Raw genomic sequence first — 15,581 nt, forward strand, 5'->3', positions numbered from 1 at the left:
TATTCTGCATTTTCTTTGCAATTGATCACACACCTGTGGAGGAGTACAAGCCTGCTAGACTGATTCTCTGACCTTACAATTCCCCCAGTCTATAAATTGCTCCTATTCATCTGAAGTGGGGTCAGGGAACCAGACTACAAGCACATGATTGGTTTTCTTGTTTTTCCAGCATCTACAAGCCCAAAACGTGAAACAAGTCAGTTTAACAATATTTGCTATAACATACTAATTCTCCAAATCCATTTGTTTCTGAAAATTGCAGCAAAAGCAAATGTTGTACATTCCCTTTAACATTAAGACAACCCAATTCAGGTGACAAGCTGGCACCCCTCTTTCCTCTTTCATTTTCATCCTAACTTATGAACAGATCATTGATTTGAATGTTGTGATAAACTTGTGAACGACTTGTGATTGACTTAATGTTTAAACCTAATACGCTTTGTATGTTTGTGTGTGTGATGAATTCAGATGAAAAGGTGATCCAGCTGATGATGGAACTCATCCAGTCAGAGAGCTAATCCACCTGATGCCTCTTCAAGAAACCGCCTGCTTCCAGAACGTCTTATTATGTGCTAAGGATTTTTCTCGAAGTTTGGTGGTACAGTAAACTCCGGCTAAACCGACATCGTATAAACTGTCATATCGCTTAAATCGGCCGTCTGACGAAAGTCCCGATTGTCTCTAATGCATTTCCATTGACGTTTTCATTTCTAAGTCAGCCTTTGTAAGCCGCCATTTCGCCTATGTTGGCGTGTTACTTTCAGTCCCATTTCCTCAAAACCACAAAAATTCCTCTGTATAAGTCGGCATCGTGCTCTGCGGTTTGCAAGAAGTGTCGAGTGAAAAGTCCCACACACTGCTAACTGACATCTGTTTATCAATGGCATGGCCCGTGATTGATGCATCGGCCAGCACGTGTACACTAATCGCACGTGTACACTGTTTCATGCACAGTCTGTACATTGTGCGCATCGTTCACTTACACGTGCGCGATCAAAAAGGGGTTTTCCCGATAGCACATCAATACCAGTACCCCCTCTCGACTGCACGCATGCTCTCTGTTCATTTTTGGGGTCCCCTTATTGTACCAGTACCGTGCACACATTTAATTCGTGACTGTACACGTATGTATGTATGTGCACAATGTACACTACATGTACATCGACGTGCAGTATGCAAGTAATCTGTATATAGTACGTACATGTACATGCATGACTTTCTGTGATCAATACCACAGCCTGTTTGTGATGATAAACATTGAGGATATATTTGCTGGAATCAACCATGGATGTAGAAATAAACCAGGGTAAATCAAAGCCTTTGAATTTTAGCCATGAATCTTGTTTGCATGATCCAGATACAGATGCGCATAGGCTATTAATTCAATGTGTTTTTTTCACTCCGTGATTCAATTTGTGTATTTGTGTAAGTCGGCAAAATTACTTGCAGCAGAAGCCGACATTCGCGTAAGTCGTCACAAATTCTCTGGTCCCGAGAGTGCCGTCTTAGCCGGAGTTTACTGTACCTTCTATAAACTAATTCAGCAACCAGTGATTACAGAGATGGAACCACTGATCTCTATATACTGACATTCTCATGCACAGGTGGTACACGACTTTTAACGATAAGGTTACCGTAAAAACGTGAGCTCCTCGAATTGAAGAAAGTGTGTACGCTTGTGTGGTACCAATTCAGTAACAGCGTCTGATTTTGTTTGCTGAATTAGTCCATATATTTTGCAGTCCTTTGCTCTATTGTTAATCCCAAAGAGAAAATTGTGAAATTCTGAGGTGTGGAAGTGTAGTTGGAACACTGAACATACACTGAGCAGGCTCAAGCCAAAAAAAAGTCTCCGGTTTCTGGTATGGAGCTTGCCCAAAAAGTGGTGCGGCGACGCGGCTTTTTTTTTTTTTTTTTACCCGTTTTTTGCTTCAAATGTCGGCTGATGACTGCAAATGGTGCCCGACTAAACTTAGTGCAAATATATGGGAGTCCAGAGAGGCTAGGTAAAGCTTATTCTCGATCATAACCCCATCTAAAAACACGTTAAAATTGTGCTGCGGCAGGATTCCAGTCAAACCAGTGAGTTTGGTGGTTTGAGACATCATCTTTTATTGAAAAAAAAACTTTTTCATTTTGCCGACGAGCATGGCTAGGGCGACACGCGCGCATACCAGAAACCGGGGACTTTTTTTGTTGGCCTTATTGTCATCATTTGGGGTTTTTTCCTCTGCCAAAAGTACATGTAGCTGGCCTACAACCAGAAAGTTGTTAATTTTTAAAACTTTATCAATCGGGCACATGCAAAACAATAATGAAATGAACTTTTCACAAAATAACTTCAGAAACTTTCTTGTAAATGGAAACACGTTTTAATATTGTCTCAAAAACATGCCAACACGTTTGAAAACAACTGATCAATTTTAATATGTACACTCATAACAAAACCCTATTTATTGTTCCGAAAGGAATGTCAAAATATACAAAGTGTTACAAAGGCACAAATATTTTACAGTTATGTGCAATTTTCAAGTGCTCAAGGAAAGAGGAGCTTGCATAAACCATGTCATCTTTTTTAAAATCAGAAATAAAATCAGTTGATTAATAATTGTCAGTAAAAATAAAATGAGAAATTAAATTCAATAAGACTCCAATAAAATGCTTGATAGAATTGTGTGTTCAGTGGTGTTTTTTAAAGTTATTTTACCCCAAATTAAAGTTTTCTAGGAATGTCAAAACCAATCCATAAACTAAATATGACCTTGATATTTTGACTATTTCTCAAGTTGCCATGTAAAGAATATTTGTATTATTTGTAAACCTAGACCACTCCACAGCCAAGTCTTTGACCTCTATAAATCAGGTATTTTTCAACTTATCATGTACACGTTTTCTTTTATTTTTAACTTTCCGACATTAAAGTTGCTTTTACGTCATTACGTGCGATTTTCAGTTTCACCCCCAACAATACATTGAAATAGAGAAAAAACAGGTATTTTTAAATTGCCAATTTTCTTGCAATAGGTGTGGGCGGAATTACATCAGCCGATAAAAACATCCATTATTTTGCACGCCAGTTTTCATTGGTTGCTGTGTGCTACCAGTTAATACTCCAGACTCAAGAACCATAGAGTTTTAAGTAAATAGGTCTGGGAACTAGATGCTGCCGGACGTCCGTGCCTGCCTATACACAAGGTAGTTACCTTTGAAAGTGACACTGAACAAAATAATCAACCCACGCTTAGGCCAAAAAAAATAAGTCTCCGGTTTCTGGTATGGAGCTTGTCCAAAAAGTGGTGCGGCGACGCGGCTTTTTTTTTTTTTTTTACCTGTTTTTTGGCTTCAAATGTCGGCTGATGACTGCAAATGGTGCCCGACTAAACTTAGTGCAAATATATGGGAGTCCAGAGAGGCCACATAAAGATTATTCTCGATCATAACCCCATCTAAAAACACGTTAAAATTGTGCAGTAGCAGGATTCCAGTCAAACCAGTGAGTTTGGCGGTTTTGAGACATCATCTTTCATTGAAAAAAAAACTTTTTCATTTTGCCGACGCGCATGGCTACGGCGACGCGCGCACATACCAGAAACCGGAGACTTTGTTTTTTGGCCTTAGTTATGGAATTTTCACTTTACACATTTCAAAATATTTTTGGCCCGACAAAATGCAAACTTCAAAATTTGTTTGGCGTAATTTGTTTGGCACAAGCAACCAAAAATAAAAGCGTAATTTCAGAGGGTTTCTGATTTGGTGATTATATGACTTTAAAGGGCACATACTAGATCCCTGTCAGAATTCTTCTTCAAATATAATTGTATGGGGCTTCAAAAACAAATTTCTATTTATATTTTCCAACAAAACAATTGGAGAATCCAAGCTAGAAACTGTAAATTAAAAAAAAAAAATTCAGCTTTATAAAAATTATTTTCTAAAATACTCGTTTTATTTGACAAATTCAAAATGATATGAAATTTTTTTTAAATGTCAAAAATCCCAAAAAAGCACCCCTTTCGCTTGGAAAGTTCACTAGATAATGCACATTTGGCATGTTGGTCTTTTTTTTTTCACTAGTTACTCTTGTCTTCACTCACTTTCACAGAAATGAGTCCAATCTTTGTATCTGACTAGAAATCTTCATCGCTGCTATATTCATCATCTCCCCTGAAACCTTTATCATTGTTGTTACCCGGCTTACTGCTCCCTGCTTTCTTGGTAGGCGTTGGTAGATCCATGAACAAGTCCTCATCAGACCTGTCCAATTCCTCCAGCACTGATGAGCCCAGACTCTCATGGTCCTCGTCGATGGAATAGGTGGCAGAAGCGGGATGATCGGATCCTGGTGGGGTGTCCTTGCTTCTGACCGGTGTGGATGTCCTGTGGCTGTGGCTGAGGCTGTGACTGTGGCTGTGACTATTTGCTGAACTATGACCTGAAAGCTCTTGGTCGGAATGCTGTGATGGCTTGTCAATGGCTTGCTTTGTATCCACTTCAGCTTTTGGTTCAGGAATTCCAGGATCTTTGACGCCAATCCTTTCACCACCTGCAATCGGTTCCTCCATCTGTCTCTGAATCCCAGCATCGCCTGACGAACTGGCAACGTTGTTGGTGAACTCAATGTGGGGCCTCTTCAGGTCCCCGTCAAAAGTTGTTTGGTGCTCTTTCTCGACATCGCCTCCCGTCTTCTGTTGAGTTTGCGTTCGTCCGTTGGCAACTGGCTGAGCCTCTGTGGTATGATCCACCGGCTCGGACAGGGGATGATGAAGAACCACAGGTCTGGAATCCACTGTCGGTAAATTGCTGACTCCAGTCTGAACACGCTTGATGCCAGACTGACTAGGACCGTTCTGCTCTTGCTGGGACACGAGTGGAGCATGCACATAAACCTGTCTGGACTCTGGATTAATGTCAGCGATACTTGTCACCGGGTTCTCCTCCAAAGACTGTTGTGGTACTCCGGGCTCATACGGGGCTTGGGGTTCCCGGTAGGGTGGTTGGGGTGCAGGGTAAGACACTTGAGGTGCTAGCCCCGGTGGGTACTGGGGTGAGACTGTCGGCTGGTGTTTCTGTAAGATTGACCTGACATGAGGGTTGCGTATCTCATCTGGGCTGGTTCCAACCAGGGTGCAGAGTTGACCAAGACTGGAGAGAGAAAAGAAAGAACACATGAGTATTTAAACAATACAAAGGAATTTTTCAAAAAAAATTGTTTTACAACTCAATTATTTTGTCTGCTTAGTACTGGTGGGAAACATTTGATGGGTCACAATTTAGCTTCAACCCTAACTTTTCAGAACTGAAAGAGAATGCAATAAATATTCATTGCTGAAAAATATTGAAAGAGCAAAACCAACTTATTGTTTAAGCTTTTTCTGCCGTAGTGCAAAATCAACATGTCAGACTTTACAGCCTGTTTGTGGTAGACATTCATATTTGAAGGGGTTCTAGTGCATGGGTTCCATAGACCACTACCCCTGCCATTACCCCAGACATTACCCTGACATAACCCCCAACATTACCCCTGACATTACCCAGCCTCTCTCAGTAAGTCCAGAAACCCATGGAACTTGGCAAAGGATTCTTCAATGCTGTCCAGTATGCTCTCGTCCTCTAGCTGGCCTGGCGGGGGCCGGTCCATCCTGGTGCCCCGCAGCGGGGACGTCGGTGAGCGCGCTTCCAGCAGCTGGACCTGGTGACGGAGCCGGCTGTTGGCAACTTCCAGCTCGACAATGCGCCCGTCGGCTGCTGCCCTCGCTCGGCTCTCGATGTACAGTCGGCGGTGCAGCTCCTCTACCTCAATCTGAATTAAGAGAGCGATGAGAAATGTCAAGACAATTGTCTCAAATGAGCACTGATGGATCCGTGTTATTTTCAGGATTTTGTGTATAATTAGTAAAGAAAGGTGAGTGTGCATGTAGAATGTTTTGAGCACAGCTAGTTAAACTAAAGTAGTACACCTTGTAATATTCCCTAGATGTGTTTTTATCAAGTGAAGGGAAGGGTACAGCAAGTCAAGGTTGGCCTAGATTTAAAGCCAAAAGGCTCAGTTCTTGAGCAGCTTTTTGGCCTCAATTGCTTCTCACATTCAGTGATTGCATATGTTTTTGTGTGTAAAGGTGCTTTGTGATGAAATTCAGCAGGTATTCTTTGGCAGGAGTTCACTCAACCCACACTTTTTAAATCTGGTTTTAATTATAACAATGACTCATGAAAGGCACTTTAGATTACAACATTCCTTAGGATAGATTCAGTGTTTCTACCCAGCAAGCTTTTGGGTAGCTTACTGGTCTCTTTACCTGCATCTCCCGCCTCATTCTCTGATTAGCCACGCCCCTCTCATCCTCCACGTCTCTCATGCTAGACATCATAGTCCCCGGTGTTCCCGTGTCTTTGCTGCTGGTGTCTAGCTCTCCAGACGACAGCGTGCTTGCTGCATGAACGTGGATAGACGCTGCAGACTTGCTCGGCGTTGAGCTGGGGCTGGAGTCTGCTGGAGTTGGCTGCTCGTCTGGTTGGACCCTGATTAAGAAAGTATACTCAAAATAATATTTTCTTGTACTGTACACACTGATGCCCCCTTTAACTGGTACTGATCTGGACCTTCACTATTTGAAGTTATATCAGATAACGGCAGATCCCAGTGTTGAATTGATCTGGATCTCTGGTCCTGGATAAAAAAGTCTTTCTTCAGATTGCGCTACAGAAGATGCCTCGGCCCAAATTCATGGCTGTGCTAACCACAGAATTCCGTGCTTATGGTCATAATTAGGTTCACAAACATTTTTGCCGACACTGAGAGCACAAAATTCGTACAGGAGGCAGACAAGCTGGTTTAGTGGGCAGATTTCAACACAGCTGTGCTTGAGAAAATAGACCATCTGACACATGCATGTTGTGGTAACATGACGGCGACTTTCACTTAGAACCCCCCCCCCCCCAGCTCCCCATAGTTACGCCATAAAATGCTGGGATGATATTGTCAATTACGAAAAAGTCTGAAAATTGAAGAAAGGTCTTTCTTTACTGCTACTGTCTTTCTTCTCTCACATTAAAAAAAGTCTGATTTCAGACAAAAGTCTGAAAAATCTCATGCCTGAAAATTCCAGATTCTCCTTGTTATTTTCCCTTTGAGGAAATTCTTGTGAACACTTGTATAATGCTTCAATTCCTTCCCCCAACTTATCACTTACCTTCTTTGGCTAGCCCTGGCAGCGGTCCTCCAGGGCACAAACCCTGGTCCTGGCTTCATGACTGCCGGAACCACAACGTCTGGTTCAACCCTATTCATCCTCGTCACGTGGACCGAAATACCATCCCCGCTGGACTTTGTCCGGGAGCGGTGGGGCGCTGAGGAGGGCCCGCTGGCCACACGAATGGTGGTCTTGCGACCAAAACTACTGTTGAGTGTCCTGGTCCGTCGTCGCTGTTTACCACCGTGGGGGTCGTGCTCCCGACTGCTATTTGCTCGGAGCCATTTGTACTATGAAAGGAACCCCCCCCCCACAAAAAAGTTAACTCTTTGTGTAAAGTGAGCCAATCAGAGTTTATAGTCACAAGTAAATCACAAGTTCATTCATAAGTCCAGTCACAAGTTACAAGGGATGAAAAGTAACAAAGGAAAGCCTTTGTCGCAGGTCATTTTAATGGCTTGTGACTCGACTTGGATTTGAATGACTGGTGTTTGACTTTTCAGAACTTGTGAGGATTTGTGATGGAGTCGACTTCAACACCAGAGCAAAAATACTAGAATGGAGACCACAAGAGAAGGTCAAGCATTTATACCGGCTTGAACCACATAGGGTATTGTTTTAATTCTGTATAATTAAGGCAATTAATGCTGTACTCAAGGAAAGATAGGTGGATGAAGTACTTTCCATCCACCACTACCAGTTCTGTCAATAACCACTGTAAAAGGAAAAACACTGTTTTGAATCTTTAGACATTCCCTACACTGACCTCATTTTCGTCTCCGCCTGCGTTTATTAAGACTTGTTCCATCACCGCTTTCAGTAAGTCACGATCTGCAGAGAGATTAAAAAAAATAATAAACATGATTCCGGTAAAAGAAAAAGACTCTGGTTTTGCCAAATATGGATGAGCCGACTGTGGGAGCCGACTCATGAACTGCCAGGAGGGGGCGGAGACGAGCCACGTACATCGACACGCTGCGGCGGGACGTTGGTCTCAGTGACACCAGGGGAGCTGAGGACACTAATGCTGGATAGGGATGAGCACAGGGCGGCGACCAAGTCCTGAGTTGGTGTAGGCTAGGCTGCACCCTCGCATCGCATCGCATGCATGATTTTGATGAATATAAATCGGAAATATGTTTTTAAAAATTCAGTAAATAAAAATACAAATAAGTATTTGCAAAACAGACTAGGCACAGGTTTAAACACAAAGGATAGGGGAAGAAATTGAAATGAATTGGAAAACAAGTACAGAAATTTGACCATTAAGTTGAAAAGTGACCTCTTAAAAGGCAAATCTTTTGTGGCGCACTATATTTGTGAATCCCCCAAAATGGGAGCCGATACGTCAAAATCCCTCTGCAGTGTAACTTACCAACAAGATGATTTTTCCTGATGTCGAGAACCACAATGGAGGAGTTCTGATGTAGGCCATCCAGTAATGATTTGGCTCCTAGGTTGGATATGCCACACTGCTGCATGTCAAGCGCTGTAGGACAGAAAAATAGTACATCATTGCCTTTCATCTTCATCATGGTTATTCCCTCTGCGTATATATTTCAGTGAGGGCGCTTTCAGCAAAAGGCCTGTCTGCATCGAAAGTCTGCGATAACCCTGTACATGTAAATACAGAATTCTTAGTTATGGGCTGCACAGTTCTGTAAGAGCCAAAAGTCTTTGCTTAGCTATTATGCACGCTAGCCGTCAGCACAGAATGTTCTGCAATATAGATCTTTCTCACTGACCCATGTGACTTGGCCTACACCAGAAAGTCAGCGCCGCCATTGTAGTAGGCAAAGATGGTATAGCACCGTATGCAGAAGGTAGTTGGTAAGCCTTCAAAGCTATGATGTATTGCAAAAACTGTGAGAAAAATGCGGAGCCAACACCCAGTGCTCTCGGCACGATCATGACAACTGTACACAGCACAGGCAGTGACCACTATGCCATTTGATACAGAATTTGCAGTTATTTTATGTTAAAATAAGCCCTACTGTCTAGTTTACAACACAGGACGTGGTAGCTACAAAAAAAAGGTTTGCCTACTGCAATGGTGAATACAGGCAGTCGTGACATGCTGTAGCATCTGAAGCGAGGCAGTTGGAAGACGCCCTCATTAAAAAGGGAAACTCACTCGTTTGTTCTATCCTAAGAGTCCGTTGTCAAGCAACTACTGTCCTCATCCAACCTATCCAGGCAAGTCCGATACCATTTGATATTGCAACAACGTAGCCAATCAAAGTGAAGGGTTAATGTCCGAAGTAACAAAGACTGACATGCTGCACTTGCGTGATGCACAAAACCAGAACGTGCACGTGTACATGCGCAGAGGGTGAAACCTGATAGATCAGCCTATTGTCTGCCATAACATCAAGTTAAAACAAGGAAGCTGAATGTAAGCAGGTATTAGCCTGAGAGAGATTGTGAATAGAGTTTTGTTAACTCTCGTACCTTTAAGCCACAGGTCGTCTTTCAAGGCCTCAGCGAATGCGGCTGCTCCCTCATCATTGACGAGTGGATTGTGGTTGAGGGTGATACGCCGGATACCAGCCATGCGGTCCAGATCTGGCCGCCGATACCTCAGACTGTCCTTCCATGCTTCGCTGTGTCGCTGTGTTGACTGGTGCTGCCAATTTATCAGAAGAAACGTATCATTGGATTGATGCTTATTGATTACATTGATCAAAACAGACATATGCTTTGTAAAAAGTTGCGGGCCTGGCGTTTTTTAGTCTAGAGGAGCTTTCTTCAAATGCAAAAAGGCCATTTTAGACATTATTGTAATCAAGAAATAAGATTCTGCTAGGATTGGAAAGTTTGGCACTCCTAACATTTGCTGCTAAAAAGAGAATTTGCCAAACAAGTCATCCACAGTAGTTACGGTGTAAGGAGTCAATGTTGTTAACATAACCACGATATGAGAATTCGGCGATATGGCATAAAATATGAAACTCTCTCCCATGATAACTGGGGCGTGTTTTTGCGACCGTGACCAGAAACAGTTTCGGCTTTGGGCATTGGTTGAGCGTTTTCATGACTTCGGTTGGCTGGAGTGACGTCACTGTTCCAACCCAAAACTGAACCAAGGCCAAGGGTCGGTTACGGAGTGCATTTCAAGATGGTAGAAAGATAAATACACGACATTTAACAAAACAGTGTTGGAAAAAATAAGCTTGTAATGCTTATTATTAATACGTACATCGTAAGTTTGTACATTTTAAGTGGCCTGTGATAAAATGTCTATACAACTTACAAGCCCACAAGGTATTATCCCGAATTTTGCCGGGACTGGCTGCGAACACAAGCGGCAAAGCTGCCTCCCCCAAGTAGCGGGCGAGGCAAAGCCTCATTTGCTATAAAACACCACTCCCGAATCCATCCATTTCCGAAATTACAGCAACAGCAAATGTTGTACATTACCTTTAAGTCTTCCAAACTTTTGCCACTGAATAAAAACAAAAAACAACTTGCCAAATCGTCAACCACCAAAGTACCAACTCCATGCCCTTGACTTACTTTGACCAGCTTGGCTAGAGACTCAGCCCCCTGACTGCTCAGCCCACAGGCTGAGAAGTTGAGCGATGTGATGCCTGGCGAGTGCTTGATGCCCTGACAGAGCTTCTCCACTCCGCGGTCACCGATGCGACAGGACTCCAGGGACAAATGCTGCAGACTGCTGTTCTTTACTATCCCCTAAGGGCGATTTTGAAGAGAAAAAAAAAGAAATAATCGTCTCAAGGTTACATGATCCACAAGGTCAAAGTAAAGGTCAAAGTAAAGGTCACAAGGTCATCATACTTCAAATTACCCCGACATGAAAACTAATCCTAAATTTGGAATTCTTATGATGTAACGTTTCCAAAGAAACCAAGATTAACAAATTTGGCCCTCAGATTATGGAGATATGGTCATTTGATAATTGGCCGCCACGCCGATTTTGACCAAAATTGCCAAACAATGGTGGGCAGTAGTGCGAAAACCTTCTGTCCGACAATGCTCAAACTGAAAATTTCAGCTTTTTCAGCCAAAATTACCCCATACACTAAAATATGAACCAATTGGAAGGGGGTGGGGTTTAAACTTTCCATTTTTAGGGGGTGATTTGACATGGAATGACCCCAGTCTGAAATGATGTTTAAATATAAGTGCCAGGTATGAGAACATCAGGTAATTGCTAGTGTCACAAAAGTTCTTTGGTTTTTTCTTCTGATTTGTTGGGTTTTTTTTCAGTTTTGACGTTTTCCATGTGTCACAGTCAGACTATAAAAGGATACTGGAACATACTAAAATGAGACCTGGAGCAGAAAAAGAGCTGTGAAAATAAAAACGTCAGGTTGACTTCAAACTCTCTTAACAAAATTCTGCTAAATTTTCATACGGTATGGCAAATTTCTGAATACTTTGCTTGCCTGTTTATAGTCTTAATTCAAATTATGAAGTGTTTTTTTTTGTTCCATCCTTTTGCACGAGTGAATACGACCTAGTGATTTAAATTTGTAGCATAAATGCAAGACTGGAACATGTCCAATTTGAAAAATATTGTCCAATTGAATAGTCATATAGCACAACTTCGAGAGTTTGTTTCGACAAACTTTATGCGTGCAAAACTGAAACAGTGTTTGTCTAGTTTTTTTCATGTGCCGTTCTATCTTGTATTTCATGTTTTCACTTTCTTATATTTTCACAGCTTGCAATACATTTTAATGACAAACGAAAACCGGTCCGATAAGCCAACAGAACAGTGAGTGTCCCTTTAAATCTTCTGCTGGAGCAGCCATACAGTGAAGCATACAACCCACCTTTGCAATCAGCTGAACATCTTTGTTTCTTAAAGGAACTCCATGCAGCTCAATGTGGCTCAGCGCCTGTGACACAGACAACATCTCGGCCAGGGCCACGCACAGACGGTAGGTGACATCCTTGGAGCGTACCGGAGGTGGCCGACGTTTGACTCGCGACCGCAATTTACCATCTTTAGAATCTGGTGCTTGATAAAAATTGAAATATTCTTAGTGATGGCGTCTTTGAAGACACTGTTCATGAATAACAACACAAGGCAAGACTAGTAAAGCTGGTCCCAGAGTGCACAAATTCTATTCAATAAGCCAATTCGGTATTTCAACTGCGCATGTGCGCATCAAGTTTTGACGAGTTGCCTTTTGGGATAAACAATTCGCCGTATGCAGAAATTGTCTTGCTCTTAAGTAAGCAGAAGATTGAAACGTTTTGACAGTGAAGTGCGTTAGGTTTTTTTGCATGGCCCAACTTTTGTGTGAATGAAAGTATCCATTGTCTTTTGGATCGCAATAGCGAATATAGATTTGGTTGCCACGTCCCCAATAAACTTGCGCGCATTTCTCTGCCGTGTTTATTCCGAAGTAAAAATCGTCAAATCTTGTTATTGCACATGCACAGTTGGAATACCGATTTGGCTTCTTGACTCAGAAAACCTGTGCTCAGGTCTGAGGATCATTACTAGTAGAGGGTTGTCAATGAACAAAATATGAACGACTGAGGCCCGTTCCAGACACTGTGCTACTGCCGTGCCAAACTCAATTAATTTGGCTTTATTAATAAATTCGGCATGGCGATTATACAGCGTTTAGAACCATTTAGGCTTGGCGAATTAAGTTCGGCATGGCACCATCCTTTGGCTTGACAGGGCTGCCGCGCTATCGTCATTCTGAATGGCAGTGGCACCTCACTGTTCTAAATGCTGTGCCATTGCCGTGCCGAACTCAATTCAATTCGAAGTTGGGCCAAACATTTTAGGAATGCTCTCACTCACAATACCTTCTCTCGCGTTCACATTAAGGGAAGTGATATTGGCACGAATATTTTGATCCATTGGAATTTCATTGAACTGCTTGAACTTCTTTAACCTGGCCAGTTACTTCGTCTGCATTAAGGTTCGACTATTAGGTTCGGTGTTTAGAGCAACTACCATGCTGTAGACAAGCTATTGCTGCTCACAATACCTTCTCTCACATCCGCATCACAGGGGAGTGAAATTGGCAAAAATATTTTGATTCATTGGAATTTCATTGAACTGCTTGAACTTCTTTAACCTGGCCAGTTACTCCATCTGCATTGAGGTTCGACTATTACTAGGTTCAGCGTTTAGAGCAACTACCATGCTGTAGACAAGCTATTGCTGCTCACAATACCTTCTCTCGCATCCGCATCACAGGGGAGTGAAATTAGCGTGAATATTTTGATCGTACTAGAAGTTCTCTGAACTGCTTTAGCCTGGCCAGTTACTCCATCTGCATTAAGGTTCGACTATTAGGTTTGGTGTCTAGAGCAACTGCCATGCTGTAGACGAGCTATTGCCACACTCATTTCAATTAAGTTTGGCGCGGCAGTAGCACAGCATCTAGGACGAGCCGAGAGGAATCCATGAGTATCACAAACCTTCAATGCCATTAGCCTGCTGATAGTAACTCCGGACTCCAACAAATCTCAGGCTCTTGTTGATCCGCAGGGCATTGAGAACCGGCGCCCAGTCCGGCGAACGAATCCGGTCCCCATTCAAGTCCAGGACCCCCTGGGCCAGGTGAACTTTGACACAGGTCAAAGGGCACGTGTCCTGCAGGGCACACAGCTGTTTGTAGTAGCCTTCATAGTCCAGGGCACCACGTTGCCGTGCCTGAACGCTTTCCATCACATATCCTGCATTCAGCAATACAATAAATATTATAACATATTTGTACGGTATGTCTATCAATTATCTCAATTGTATATATTCAAAGAGTCACTCCTTATCGACTTATTCCCAAAATATCTTCACCCATAAAATTATCAATACCACACTCCTATAGTTCTATAAAAAAATAATAATAATTGAACGCCTACCAGTACTGGTAGCCTACTACATATTTTATTTATATATTTTGAACCTTTCAAAAAAGGAATATTTATTTATACCAAACTTTCTGATAGCCCTATACATGCAGTGGCGTAGCCACGGGGGGCGTCGCCCCCCCATGAAACCTTGTCGCCCCCCATGAAACCTTGTCCCCCCCCCCCAGTCGTCCCCCCACTGAGATTTTGAGTTTCTAAAAAAAATATCATTGATCTACATGACGCCCCCCCCCCCATGAAATGTTCCAGCCCCCCCAGCGCCCCCCCCCCCCCCCACTGAAAAATTCCTGGCTACGCCACTGTATACATGCTATACATCCTTGCCAACTTCTGTAATCTTAAGCATCCTTCTGTTAATTTTTAAAATGAACCCATGTTTTCCTGTTTCGAACAGTAGAAAGAATGTTGCAACCTGACGTTGCTTTTTTTTTCATATTTAAACTCAATGAAGGTCAGTCATTGCAAAATTGATGATAAGACATGAGACTGGCACCGAGAAACATTTCAAAATTTTGTTAGAATATACTTAGAAATTGACCTATCGCGGTAGAATCGCGTTAGAATGGCTTCAACGCAGCTTGTAAATATTGTCCAATAACATGATATACAATAATTTACAAATGAACGTGGAACGTGCAAACTCTAAGTCTGAGACAAACAAAACATTATGCGCCTATCAAATGTTTCCCCCACCCCTCCCCCGGGATTTGGTCACGTTTTTCATTGATAGGATTCAATTGATAGGCGCATAAGTGTATAAAAAAATGTTGCAACCTGATGCCACTTACGCTAGCTTGAGTAACTCCAGCTGACATGAATATGGAGCATGTCAGCTGGAGTTACTCGACAGTAACACTCAAGCTAACTTACGCGATTTTGTACAAAGTCTATGCAGTGTCAGGAAAAGTACATGAACATTGTCAAAAACAATGAAGTATAATTTCCTAACATTTTGTGAGCAGGCCTAACGTTAACAATAGTCCCACTGTTGTGTCCTTGTGTTCTTATTCCTCCATGATTGTACGTACAGCGCAGCAATACCGAAAATGACTGAGGACACAAGTGGGGCTGGCGGCTAGCCTAACAAGTAACATTAACAAAATCAGTCCCAGATTCATGGCCATCAATATTTTTTCAATGAATGACCTTCATTGAGATGATATGAAAAAAAAAATTGACGTCAGGTTGCAACATCTTTTCCCAGAATCAAAGTTCCGGTCATAAAAACTTTATTTATAATATAAAATGAGCATTTCTTTACGAAAATCGATGCACCTGCACCTTTCTCAATCAATTTCAATATGGCGCCCTTCAATATCCAAGATGCTTTGCGATTTCAGTAAACATCATTTTAGGGAAGGTGTGACCAAAACATCTTCGCTATATAAAACGCGGGGGAAATTCAACAAGTGACCAGACACTTATGTAACCAATTATAATTTTACTTGTTTATCCGTAACATTAAGATGACTTAGCATGAAAATGTATCTAAAAATATGATTATTACGATCACTTTAAAATGTTACC

General features: G+C 42.2%; 2 protein-coding genes across 4 annotated transcripts in view; one reads left to right on the top strand and one right to left on the bottom strand.

The window, feature by feature from the left end:
- LOC119720074 (ATP-dependent RNA helicase DHX29-like) overlaps positions 1–1,145 on the top strand; it is a 29,294-nt gene extending 28,149 nt beyond the window's left edge. Inside the window, exon 30 of the mRNA XM_038189597.1 lies at positions 469–1,145. Coding sequence (XP_038045525.1) covers positions 469–518 — 50 coding nt within the window. The 3' untranslated portion in view covers positions 519–1,145. The remainder of the gene's footprint in view (positions 1–468) is intronic.
- Positions 1,146–4,127: 2,982 nt separating this feature from the next.
- Positions 4,128–15,393, bottom strand: LOC119720560 (centrosomal protein of 78 kDa-like). 3 transcript variants are annotated; one of them, XM_038190275.1, is made up of 11 exons: positions 15,316–15,393; positions 13,605–13,862; positions 11,990–12,171; positions 10,707–10,883; positions 9,642–9,816; positions 8,566–8,679; positions 7,957–8,021; positions 7,191–7,480; positions 6,297–6,519; positions 5,532–5,800; positions 4,128–5,142 (listed from the first exon to the last, which is right to left on the bottom strand). In XM_038190275.1, the coding sequence occupies exons 2-11, from the start codon at positions 13,852–13,854 to the stop codon at positions 4,128–4,130; spliced, it is 2,760 nt and encodes a 919-aa protein (XP_038046203.1). In that variant the 5' UTR covers positions 13,855–13,862; positions 15,316–15,393. The 3 variants fall into 3 exon arrangements, with proteins under 3 accessions (XP_038046203.1, XP_038046202.1, XP_038046204.1); XM_038190274.1 differs by having other exon boundaries at positions 15,336–15,386; XM_038190276.1 differs by having other exon boundaries at positions 15,293–15,375.
- Positions 15,394–15,581: the final 188 nt, after the last annotated feature.

The sequence above is a fragment of the Patiria miniata genome, unplaced genomic scaffold, assembly GCF_015706575.1.
Source record: "Patiria miniata isolate m_02_andy unplaced genomic scaffold, ASM1570657v1 HiC_scaffold_9, whole genome shotgun sequence".
Lineage (NCBI taxonomy): Eukaryota > Metazoa > Echinodermata > Asteroidea > Valvatida > Asterinidae > Patiria > Patiria miniata.

What these genes read in the sequence shown, in the direction of transcription:
- LOC119720560 (XM_038190275.1), bottom strand. Translation starts at nt 13,854, where the DNA reads ATGGAAAGCGTTCAGGCACGGCAACGTGGTGCCCTGGACTATGAAGGC. An exon ending in AGACGACCTGTGGCTTAAAG is followed by an intron (nt 8,680 to 9,641) that starts GTACGAGAGTTA and finishes TCTGTCCTACAG; the next exon opens with CGCTTGACATGCAGCAGTGT. An exon ending in CAGGCGGAGACGAAAATGAG is followed by an intron (nt 7,481 to 7,956) that starts GTCAGTGTAGGG and finishes TTCCTTTCATAG; the next exon opens with TACAAATGGCTCCGAGCAAA.